This window comes from Catharus ustulatus, chromosome 8 (genome assembly GCF_009819885.2).
Source record: "Catharus ustulatus isolate bCatUst1 chromosome 8, bCatUst1.pri.v2, whole genome shotgun sequence".
Taxonomy (NCBI): Eukaryota; Metazoa; Chordata; class Aves; order Passeriformes; family Turdidae; genus Catharus; species Catharus ustulatus.
The window spans coordinates 1,305,001-1,317,500 of NC_046228.1; the positions used below are offsets into that span (position 1 = coordinate 1,305,001).

Here is a 12,500-nt window from a genome sequence, read left to right on the forward strand (position 1 = left end):
TTATTTTTAGGCTCGTCTCTAACTTTGACTTCAAAGCACATGCCCTGTTTTCCTCCCAAACAAAACACCTTTGTAATACATCCCCTAAATATAGCAGGAGCACACGGGTGGTGTGTGACATATTTTATCCACTTTTATCGGTTCCTTGCAATTAGAGACGCTACAACTGCCAACATCACTGCACTTCTCCTGTCTTAGTGAAACATAACGCAGGTTGTTTGTTTTCCTTTAGGAAGTATTACTTAAGAGAGCAGCAGACCTTGTTGAAGCCCTATATGGGATGCCCCATAACAACCAGGTAGGTCAGCAGCGCGCTCTTTGTTCCCACGCCGACACGTGTAGATCAATACCTGCTCTGTGCAGGGCTGGCAGAGCATCAGCACGTTGCCTTTGTACACAGCCGGGCTTTGCCAGCCACCTTGAGGGCAGTGTGATGTGATGCAATGCTCCGAGGGAAACGCTTCATCTTCCCGTTCTCCTCTCGCCGCTCGTTTGCCTATCAGAAATGACAATTAAGTGCGAGGTGCCAAAAGCATAAGCAAGCATTAAGGCAAGAGAATAACCTTGAACTCGGGCCAAAATATACAGTGACTAATGGGAAGTCCTAAAGAAATCTGCTCAGCCGAGTGGATCAACCGTACTGTATTTTGCAAACTGCTGAAAATACAACTCCTGCCTCAGACGCATAAAACCCTTGTGATGATTTTCACCCGACTTCCAGTGCTGAACTGGAGATTTATGTTAATTTCTTTATTTCTTTATACTTGCTGTGTTTTGGCACAATTGGGCATGGGAAGGAAAAATAGGTGTTGTTGAAACAGGCGGCAAACCCCCACCCTCGCTATAATTCCACGTGAATCTCTTCGGTAAATTTTAGCGCTATTGCGACTTGGAGCATTCGCACGAATCTGAGTTGTCAGTGCTTGTTTCGTGTCTCTCTAGGAAATAATCCTGAAACGAGCAGCTGACATTGCTGAGGCGTTGTACAGCGTGCCCCGCAACCACAACCAGATCCCCACTCTAGCCAACACTCCCGCCCACACCGGCATGATGGGCGTGAACTCCTTCAGCAGCCAGCTCGCCGTCAATGTCTCCGAAACATCACAAGCCAACGACCAAGGTAGGTGGGATTTCAAGGGTTAATCCTTCACCTTGTTGGCTGCTTTTGGCCAGCTCCGTGTCCTCCCTCTCTCTGTCCCCTTAGCCCCGTGTCTGAGCGCGGAATGAAATGCCGTCTTTAACTTTCTCGTAATATTTAATTCTCCCTGTTCTTTCGTTTGCTGTTGTCATAAAGCATCTCCAGTGGGGGAAAAAAAAAAAAGAAAATTGGCAAAGTGTAGAAAGCTCTTTGTTATTTGGAATAAATATACAGCGTGTATGGTTGGTTTATAAAATAATTATGTCTCGGTACCTCCACCTGGTTTTGGAATATTTACACAGATAAATCTAATTTGATGTCTGTGATTTAAAAATACTTTGTTTGTAGGCATGTGTGACATATATGTTACTAATAAAAGTAATAGTTGATTTAATTTACCTGTTGTAATTGAAAATGCATGTAGCATATTGCATTTAAAATTAATTTTGGTACTAATGAAAGGAGGGAAACAGGATTATCAGATATGTTCAAACGCATAATTTTTTTTGCTTGCAACGTAATTATTAAATTGATTGCTCAGATAGGAACAAATTGTTGTTTAAAATCCTGATTCCGCTATGTTACCTCTTCTAAAAAGATTGTCTTTTAATGCGTTTCCAAGCTAATAAGCCTTATAAAATTCTGTACTTGCTCTTGAATTAGTTTTCACTGATGGCTACACCTTACGAAAGCTTGTTGTTAGCATAAAAATATCAATCACAAAATGAAGACCCCAAAACAGCCTTTCAAAGTAAATCACCGCAACAAAAAAGTTTTTCTTGTCAGCTCTGGCATTTGAAGGTGTGGAGAGGCTGAAAGTTCACGCAGTGTGTTGGTACAAAGCGGGACTCGAGCCTGTTGATAATTGCTCCTAAAGACAAACGTGAAGGCACCTGACACAGCTGGATCGAAGAGAGCTTTTGTTGGCTGTCTGTGCTAAGAGGAGAGACAACATAGAGTGCTCGCGGATGATTTAAGTAGGGTTGGCGTGATAAGGTTATCTCAAGCTGCAAGAGTTGATAGGGCAGTGAGAGACAACTCAGAGCAAAGCTGTGCAATCAATTAAAACTGTGTAATATATGCTGCATGAGGAAACCCCCCAGCCCTAAGTCTATCTTATAAAATAACATTATTTTTTTGGGGTGGGGGGGTTTCTAACACAGTAGGTTACAGTCGCAACACAAGCAGTGTTTCCCCGCGAGGATATGTTCCCAGCAGTACTCCTCAGCAGTCCAATTACAACACAGTCAGCAATAGCATGAATGGATATGGCAATGCCGGCATGCCCAATCTAGGTGTACCAGGTTCCCCTGGATTTCTTAATGGCTCCTCAGCTAACTCTCCTTATGGCAGTAAGTGTCTATTTTTGGTAACACATCATCATATAGATTCATATTTACTACAAAATCAACTCCTTGCATTGTTTTGATTTCCTCTATTGTCAGCTACTGGATAAAAGGAGGGGTGACTCTGGAGGCTGGACGTAAAAATGAAAATAATAAATTGATCTGTTTGTGCCAGAATACAATCTCAGATAGAGAAAAAAGGAAAAAAAAAAAAAAAAGAATGAACAAAACAAAACGAAACAAAAAAAAAAAACCAAAATAAAAATTGGACTGCGCAATTCGTAACAAAAGTCCAACACAAAAGAGTTTGCCTGTTATCCAGAGAGTGGCCAAGCCAAGGCATTTCATTTTTATTTTTTTATATATATTTTTTTTATATATATATATATCTCTATATATATTTTAAGAGGCAAGGCCCTATCACTCTCTTTTTCCGTGTTTGCCGTGAAAACCTCAATCTGAGTCCTGATTATTTTTGCTTTATTGCAGTAGTGCCGTCAAGCCCTACCATGGCAGCCTCTTCGGTCACCCTCCCTTCAAACTGTAGCAGTACACACGGCATTTTCTCATTCTCACCTGCCAATGTCATCTCTGCAGTGAAACAAAAGAGCGCCTTCGCTCCTGTTGTCAGGCCCCAAGCCTCTCCTCCACCATCTTGCACCAGTGCAAATGGAAATGGACTTCAAGGTGAGCCCCATCTCTCTCAATTTTCTCTCTGCTGCTTCTTTTTTTTTTAATTATTTTTTTTTCCTTTTGGTGCTTTTTTCTCGGGGGGAAAGGTACCTGGCTGGTTTTTTTTCAGTGCTCTCATAGTGATGCAAAAGCAGGGGGAGAAATAGGGTAGTGTGAATGGTCTGCTGAGATTTTCAGGTTTTTAGTTCATTTTTGATGCTTGCATTAGAGCAAACACCAGTTGTTTTTCTGGCGTTTTCCCTTAGGAGTTTGTGCCTTAAATTTTAAGGGAAGACTGTATCCCTGAATGCCTCTTGGAGGGTTTGTGTGCTCCTGGTGTTTATGTGTTTTCTGAACATATTTCTGTGGATGTTTAAGCCCAGCAGTGTTCTGGCAGGACACGGTGTGATTTCCTCACTTTGTGTAGGGTGCGTAGTGATTTTGAATATGTCAGGTTAATGTAAGTCAGGTTAAGCCCTTCCTCAGTGGACTAAGCTTCCCTGGACTAGGTAGCCCTGCATGCAGTTTGCATGCTCTGGTGGTCCCAGCTCTTACTGTGGTGTTAGAGTGATCACATCCTTAAATGAACAAAATATTTTAATTAGGGCAGGCAATTTTAATATTTTGCCTTTTTTTTTTTTTTTAATCCTTGCGATTTCATGTGGGCAATGCAAGGAACAATTGATAAATCAGTGGCAGAATGTCCTGCAGGGCGTGGGGCAGGAGGAATTAGGGCACAATGTGAGAACAAAAACACAAACAGGTCACCCTACAAAGGCAGACTCATGGCCTGTTGGGCCATTTTGGGGGTGTTTGGGCATGCAGAAGGTGAGACTGCAGGTGCATTAGAATTGTTGGGAGGGTTTTTTTGCCTCTGGTGGAGTCTGGGTGCACAGGGCAGAAAATTGAGGCACTTGAGATCCCATTGAAACCAGGAAGGGTTGAGGATGCTCCCACCCCAGAGGTCGTCACTCCTCTTGACTTCCCCAGTTAAGCAGCAGCAGCAGCAGCAGAGGATTATTTATGGATTATTTATTCTTTGTATCACCATGACACCCATAATCCAACCAGCACTCACAGGCAAACCCAAAGCCAAAGATGAGGATTTTAATTTGCCAGACCAATTGTGGACACCTGGATTTTGTGGGGCATCATCCCAATCCCACAGAGCTGCACCCCAGGATCTCAAAATGAACCTTCCTGTAGCTTGTTCTCAACTTCTTGGCCCAAAAAACCCATCTGAGCCCTTGTTATGCACTCAGGTCAACAAAGAGCAGAGGATCCAGACACACAAACTCATTGCAGCATGAATATTAAAGAAAAGGATAATTCAATGAACAGGTTTTTGTGTATTTTTTAGTGGAAGCTTCACTGTGTTACTGCAGTAAGTAGAAAACTATATCCATATTTTTAGAAAGGATAATCCATTACTAAAATAATCCAGTGTCCTACTTTCCTCTTTTATAAAGTAAATACTGAAATAAAATAATGAAAAAAAAGAAAAATAAAATAATAAAAATAAGTGAAATTATAGATAAAAATAAAATAAAAAAATAAAATAATAATATAAATGCGGCAGCATATGGCTTAGATCTGAGGCAGGAAGATCAACTAATTGATTTTGATTTACTCTGAAAAACACATTTCTTAAAGATCTAAATTGAAATTACCTGAATTTTTGCCATTTCTGTGTGTGAATAAGGGGCTTTCTATCATATAATCAAGATTTCAGGTACTTAAAATCTCTAGATTCCCTCCAAGTGGGGTTTTAAGGAGAGCTGGGAGGGCTGAACGCCTGCACTGAGCACCCAATGTCCCTTTGCACCTCCCCAGGCCCCAGTAACTGCACATGTCCATCCTCAGGTACAGAATGTTTTTTGTAGAAAGATCAGAATCTTGCAATCAGCCAATACTGATTTGTTAAATAGGTCATGAATTCAACTCTTAAGCTGAGCCCAGCCTCACTTTGCACTAAGCTTTTTTCATGCCCAGAGAGCCCAGTGAAGACCTAATGATGCCTTCAACTCCAGATTTTTGGATGCTGCAGACTTGGTGTCATCCCTTTGGGTTTTGGATCAGCAGTTGAACTGAAAATCCAGTGTTAAAAATAAATAGATAATACATAGACACATAAATAATTAAATAAATAAAAATCGCCATTTTCCCTCTGTGAGCTGAACCTGAATCATTTTGTGTTGAGCAGAATGACCCAGAGATGCAGGCAGAACATCCTTCTGGCCTGGTAATTAGAGCAGTGATATCCAGGGTTGTGGCAAAAAAAAATTAACAGTAATAATTTATGCTAAGTAGACAGCACCAAAGGTGATGCTCAGTTTTGTGGGACTTAGGGAACTGAAATGGAATTGTAGAATCCTGGAGTGGTTTGGCTTGGAAGGGACCTTAAAGACATCTCAAAGACCATGCAGCTGAGGTGCAGGACAGGCATGAGTTTATCAGCTCCTTCTTTCATGAAACACCAACAAGAAAAGCCACCAACACTCCTGAGCTGGCACTTATTTACCCTGCATTTGATCCATGGAGCTCATTAGGGAGTTTCTGCTCCTTCCTTCCTATTTTCTCAGTCATTTGTTGACCGGGAACTCTTTTTAAAGTTTAATTAGTTGCTTTCTGGTCTCTGAACAGTCACCTCCAGAGTTTTCTCATCAGCACATTTTCTACATTAGGTTAAAATATGGAATTTGAGAGCTGCAGTCTGATGCAGCTGAAGTTTTTTAGGTGATGTTCAAGTGCAGAGTCTCATTTTAGGGCAGGATGTGACAGCTGGGGAGATGTCACTGTTGGGAATGGTCACACTCAGCCAAGCCCAGAGAGCTCTAAGAGCTCGTGGCCACTGGAGTTGCATAAGAGGCAAATCCTTGGATAAGAATGGATAGGAATTCAGACAAGGGTGGTCCTTTGTGGGGATTTGGGGGTTAATTGACCCCTCCCTGGTGGGTAAACCACTGTAGGGTATCCCTGTGTGGGAAAAATGCTGCTTGTGGTACATCTGAGTGGGTGAGAACAGAACTAAGCAGTTCCAGCTGGACCTCAGGGGGATTGTTTTGTCTGCTTACAAAGAATTAAATAGAAGTTGAGCTGCTCTAACTCCTGGCTTGTGCCAGAAGCAAAATCTGCAAGCTCAACCCCAAAACCCTCTCTGTGCTGCAGGACCCACTGCCCAAGAGTCAGCACGGACACATCTGCAGGTGACACTTTTTACAGAAAGAGATCCAAGGCACCTTCTAGTGGAATGTGTCCCTGCTCAGGGCATGGTGCTGGAATGAGATGGTCCTTAAGATCCCTTCCATTCTGGGATTTTATGATTCAACGATGAAGAGAGAGGTTAAGAGTAAAAAAGACAATCTGGGGGATCTCAGGGAGGTCAGGCTGGGGGCAATGCCAGCCCGGGATGGGGTTTAATCCCCCCTTTGCTGCACCCTGCCAGCTGCACGTCCACCCTGTGCCTTAGGAGGGCCAGCACTCAGAAACTGCAGCTCTTGGAGGAGACACCTCTGTCCCTGCTGCCCCCAGGGCCTGACTCACTGCTCTGAGTAAGCCAAAAAAAATGGGCTTTGGGTTGTATCCAAAAAACCACAATCTTGTTGACTCTGCGTGACCTCCATAGTCTATGACCAGAAAGTCAAGTACTCACACGGATTTTTTAAGAGCAGGGTCCTACCGTGTGTGTTCCTCAGGGCAGAGAGTCTTTTCCTGTTTAAAACAATGAACATTAAAGGTAGAAAAGAATTTTTTTAGTGAGAGGCTACTGGCTTGCTTCAAAGTTGGAAGCACAATATGTGTTCAAAATTTGGTTTTCAATCGTAATGTACTTTCTATAGATTGTGAAAGATATTGCTCTCTGGTTATAGGACTATAATGCACAGCAAAAGGCTCTCTATATTCTTTTAAAATTGCATCCTGCTTAATTTTCTGGTCTTCCTCCAGCTGAAAGTATTAAAATTATTATTAAAAAACTCACCAGCTCATTTTTCTTTAAGAAGGCGTTTGGTATCAATTTGCACAGCAGGAAGCTCAGTGCAGAAATTCACAATTGTCAAAGATTGCTGCTAAAATAAATTGTGAAATACACGTCTGGAGCACCAACCTTGCATCCCCCCTCAGACTGTGCCACAAAGAGAGTTCAACAAAAATGGTTAAATTAAAGCATTGAGATATTTTTTCTTTGCCCCAGAAAATATGGCAGCAGACAATTTTCACATAGCTGAATCATAGCACGGTTTGGGTTGGAAGGGACCTTAAAGCCCATCCTGCCCCACTCCTGCCATGGCAGGGACACTTCCCACTGTCCCAGGCTGTCCCAAGCCCTGTCCCTGCCCCTGTCCTGGCCTTGGGCACTGCCAGGGATGGAGCAGCTGATGCTTGGATTGCAGCACGAGGCTCTTGAGGACATGGTTTAGTGGTGAACCACGACAGTGCTGGCTGATGTTGGGCTTGACATTAAAGGTCTTTCCCAATCTTAATGGTTCTGTGATTCCATGGCAGCTTAAAATGATCTCCTGCACTCTCTAGGTGAGGTGCACCCTGCTAACCAGACTGGTGTGGTGACAGATCTGCTGCTGGCTGAGCCACAGGAGCCACTCAGAGAGCAGGGCTTGGGCAGGGCCAGACACAGGGCAGGTCATCTGCTGGCACGGGAGGTTTAGTGAAGGGCTGTTTTAAGGGTTTTTTGAAGGGCTGGGGGGGTTTGGAATGCCCATCCCTGGAGTGTCCCAGGAATTCCTGGAGCTGGCACTGAGTGCTCTGGGCTGGGGACAAGCTGGGGGTGGGCACAACTGGGACTTGGCAATCTTGGAGACCCTTTCCAACCTAAATGATTTTGTGATTCTCTGAAAACATGATAAGGAAAGGGAATATTTGGTGTGGAAAGGCTCTATGCCAATGTACCCACTGTTAAATTTTCTAATTGCCGTTGCTCGTTAGGTTTAAAACATTCATTAGTATGGATGTTGCAAAATTATAACTTCAGTTTTGATTTTGACATATTTGGCAGTTTTAACTGGGGAGAAAAAGAGCAGAGTTGGAAGACTTTATCCTGTTTCAAGAACAGCACCTGAGCTATGTTTTAGAGAGGTTTAACTCCATCCCAATCCACAAAAGGCTCTGTCAGGACCAGGGGCTGCTTTGGGCTCTGGGTTGGAGCAATGCTGGTCGTGGTTGTGTTTCCTATGAAATGTGTACAGACCCAGCTCTTCCAAACCATAAAGCTGCAACAGCGAATCTGAAATAAATTAATATTGTTGAAATTAATGAACTGAGAAATTGAAGTTCACATCGCTACACGAACAAATTTATTAATATCTGTTGTACATAAATTAATGAGAAATATCATTATGGCAAAAATTAAACAACACTAAAATTAAAGACTGTCTAAATTATGCTGCTACCAAAGAGTTAACTAGGAAAAAAGCAGTGGTTGTTGGCATCTCAGTCTTTATCTGTTAAAAAACTCTAGGATATGGCTGGTTGAGGGTATTAATATAATGTCTTTTTGTGATGTTTGAGCTCTAGGGTTGGGAGGAGCTTTAGAATTCTTGGTTTTGGTCTTGGAGAGTCCTTGATTTGCTCAGTGCTGCTTTTATCAGGAAGTAGAATGGTGGAAAAGGCGATTTTCTGCCCAGAGCAGGGAGTGGTGATTGGTGGGGATGTCCCCAAGGGATGGGGACACAGCCAGAGGAGGAGCCTGGAGAGAGGCTGAGCCTGGGGAATTTGGGGTGCTCTGCCCACAGGGATGGGGTGTTTTTGGGAGAAGTGTCCGTCTCCTTGCTCGGGGGATGCCGTGGAGGATCCGGGCTCTGTGTCCTCCCACCCATCCCGCGGTGGCTCCGAGCCCAACGTGCAATAACAGCTCCTTCTCTTCTCTTTTTCCTTTTAGCCATGTCCGGGCTTGTAGTCCCGCCAATGTAAAGTCACTTTTGTTTACCTACCGTAGCACCAAGCTGCAGAGGATGGGCTTAGGGGACAAGTTTAGTATATTAAGACATGCTGATGGAAGCAGTATCTTCACGCAGAATCAGCAACAAAATCGAAATGCTACAGGAAAAAAAAACAAAAAAAAAACCCCACAAAAAAAAACCCACAAAAAAAAGAAAAAAAAAAAAGACTTTGTTTAAAGATTTTATTTAAACTATTAAGAATCTACATGCAAACAACCTACTTCTTCATGAACAATTCCATTTTATTGACTGAATTTTTCTCATATTTTCACATTTCTCAGTCCTGGAGAATAAGGAAAAAGCGACGCCTATTTTGTATAAAGTTTCTGATTACGTCTTGGCTATGTCTAGTACTTGCTATGTGTTGGGAGAAACTTTGTGGATGCACCATTTTGATTATCATGAAACACTGATGAAAAATGCCTCCGAACATTTTTCTGTACTCATAACTAGATTCACAATGGTTGTGTATCTCTATAATGTGAAATATTTTTTTGTGGTGGAAAAAAAAATAAGGGGGCCAAGGAGGTTATGAGCCATCAAACTGGAAAAAAAAAGAATAAAAAAAAAGGATGAATATATGATTAGAAAAAAAAAACCACACAAAAAACCGGGGCGCGGGGGCGGGCGCGGGGGGGTTTATCGTTGCTTAACTTCATCTTAATGAAATGGAACTTTGTAACTTATTGTAGTTAGAAATTGTAACTTTGATATTGAATTCTCTTGCCTTCAACAAGCACACTGACAGAGAAAAAAAAAAAAAGAAATTGCTACTGTCTGTTGGTTTAAAAAAAATGAAAAAAATATACTTCCACTGCTAGAGCTTCCTGTTAAGCAAGTGTGATCTGCAACATTTTTTCAACTTTTGCTAGCACTGTATACTATTGCATTTTAGGCTACTGTGAAGTCTATGTTTCTTGTACCAGAAAATTGTCCTTTTGACTTCTAGATCCTTCTTCCCTAATGTGTTTTGTATGTGGTTATAAAATTGTAGACTTTTGTGATTTTGCCAAAGTTGTAGCTAAATATTTATACACTTGTCTTGAATTTTTTTCAGATCCACTTAAATATTTAGACAAAAAAAGCAGATTTTATTCCTTATGACGGCTATAAGGAATAAAATAGTCTTATCCATTGCAACACTTTCTTTCACATAAACACTTGCAGTCACTAAGGGAATTTATTTTGTAACATATCAACTATAAATATTGTATTTATCTTTGAAATTTTGTATATTGCTTTTTTTTGTTTGTTTTCTTTTTGTTTGTTTTCTTTTTTTTTTTTTTTTAATGTTCTTGTTTGTATTGGTTTTTGTCCTGGCCTGGTATCGTGATGCTGAAAATAGCATTAAGCCAAGAACTGTTGCCTTCATGTTTTTCCTTTAAATAAATCAGTGTCTGTGCATTTCATTTGTACTTCATAAGGTTGCTATGGTTTAGCATTTCCATCCTTTCTTTTTTTAACTTTTTTTTTTTCAAAAATTCAAATTCATTGTTTATTTTTATATTATTTTTAAGTTATCAGAACAAATAATTTTGAAAGAAAAGTCGTTTGTTGTATAGTCAAATCAAAATTGTGCCACATGGCTGTAATGAATACTAGTAGAATATGTGCATGTGATACAGCCACAGAAAAGATGAATCTATTTTGTGGTTGCATTTTTTAATTTCCTTTTTTTTGTTTGTTTGTTTTCTTTATTTTTTAATTTTATTTTTAATTTTTTTTTTTTTAAAGATTGTAAAAAGTCATTTTTAACTGCCACCCATGACTTTGCCACATAACTGAACTGTGTTTACTGGAAAAATTCAGAGGCCTAAAGTTTAAAAATAAATTCACTTCTGATGTTTTAATTAAAATGTTTGCCACATGAACTTCTCTGATGCCTTAAAAGTGAACTTCTTTGAAGAACTTCTGTGCTGTTTTATCACAGGCTTACACCACAATTGTTAATCACGACTTCATTTGGATGATTTCTGGTGTAAAAAATAAGGGGGGGAACAAAAAGCACAATCCTGGTGTACAATTCTGCCACTCCTTTACGTGTCGATTTTCTGCTGCACTCTGCATTCTCCCAAACCCTGCTCTGCTCAAAACCGGGAAAGGTTTCACGGGAAATCAGGATCACACCGAATTTTTTATGTCTGGGCGTTGTTTATTTAGGTTTTTTTTAGGGAACTTTTTGTAATCAACCCGTAGCCAACCATACTTTTTAAACTGGAATGACCTCCGTCGTATTCCGTGGCTCTCAGTGCCAAATCCAGCCAGAGAAACGTGGAGTTGTTTTTATTTTTACTTTGCACTAAATCCTTTGCCAGCGCAGCACTGCGAAACGCGTTGCAAACTGCAGCAGAATTCACCTTTTAACCAAAATAAGAGGGATCATTTTAAATTTTTATTTTTTATTATCATTATTTTTATTTTTGTATTTTATTTTCTCTTTTTGGGCAAGAAACAAATGCACATTTTAGTCAAGCTTTTTGGAAGGGTTTAGAAGAAGGGCTCAGCGTAGCACAGCTCTGTGAGCACGGCCAAGGCTTGGCTAGGTGGGAAAGCCTGAGAAGTCACTTTGGAACTGAATTGCCTCCGTTCTATTTTGTCTAAGTAAGGTTTTGCTCTAAAAAAAAAAAAAAATAAAATAAAAGAAGAGGTCACGTGTACATGTTAAGAAAGTCTGCAAGTTCCTTCATAATTGCAATCTGTTTGTGTTTTAGATTAATTAGTCAATGCACTCATTGCTTCATTGTCTCCAGACGGAAAGCTTCACTAAATGGTAGATTTTACTGTTAAAGACCCTACAATAAGATTGTTTTATCTGTACATTTTTTCATATATTTAACTGTATAAAAAAATGTTCATTTTACACAATATTTAATTAAAGTATTTCTTGTCTGTGAATTTCATTTTTAGTAATTTTATCTGGTTTGATTATTAAAAAAAGTGGCTAAACACGAAACGAAATAATGCAACACTGGGGGTTTCATTTCTAAATATCAGAAATTTTTATTCCTTTGTTATGAAAGAGCCCAGATCCTTGACGTGGTCTTTCCAGTTCCCTGGGAGGAGGATGAGGAAGGAGATCTCTGCTCTGCAGTGGCAATCACTTGTTGCTCAGCCTTGGTGAAGTATTTATCATTTTTTGTGAAGATAACAGCAGAATATCTTTTTCTTATTTAACCAAAACTGTGCACTACAGACAGGCTTTCTGAAAAGCAAAGGTAACAATAGATTTTTTTTTTTTTACTATTTTGATATCATATTGTAAAAGTCTGTAAACAGGAAAAGTTATTTTAAACAAGGCACAACCCAAATTTTCCATGTGGTGGTTTGACACTGAAGGTCGACATGCTCGTCCCTTAACTGCTGAGAAGGAAGCAAATTCTTTTGCTAATT

General features: G+C 40.4%; 1 protein-coding gene across 9 annotated transcripts in view; it reads left to right on the forward strand.

Annotated features, from left to right (window-relative positions):
• EBF3 (EBF transcription factor 3) overlaps positions 1-11,895 on the forward strand; it is a 121,881-nt gene extending 109,986 nt beyond the window's left edge. For 4 of the 9 annotated variants that reach the window (XM_033066406.2, XM_033066407.2, XM_033066408.2 and 1 more), the window contains exons 12-16: positions 233-298; positions 943-1,120; positions 2,302-2,490; positions 2,974-3,171; positions 9,050-9,461. In XM_033066406.2, the coding sequence (XP_032922297.1) occupies positions 233-298; positions 943-1,120; positions 2,302-2,490; positions 2,974-3,171; positions 9,050-9,081 (663 nt within the window). In that variant the 3' untranslated portion in view covers positions 9,082-9,461. Of the gene's footprint in view, positions 1-232; positions 299-942; positions 1,121-2,301; positions 2,491-2,973; positions 3,172-9,049 lie in introns of all 9 variants that reach the window. The other 5 variants (XM_033066410.2, XM_033066411.2, XM_033066412.2 and 2 more) reach the window with 2 other exon arrangements.
• Positions 11,896-12,500: the final 605 nt, after the last annotated feature.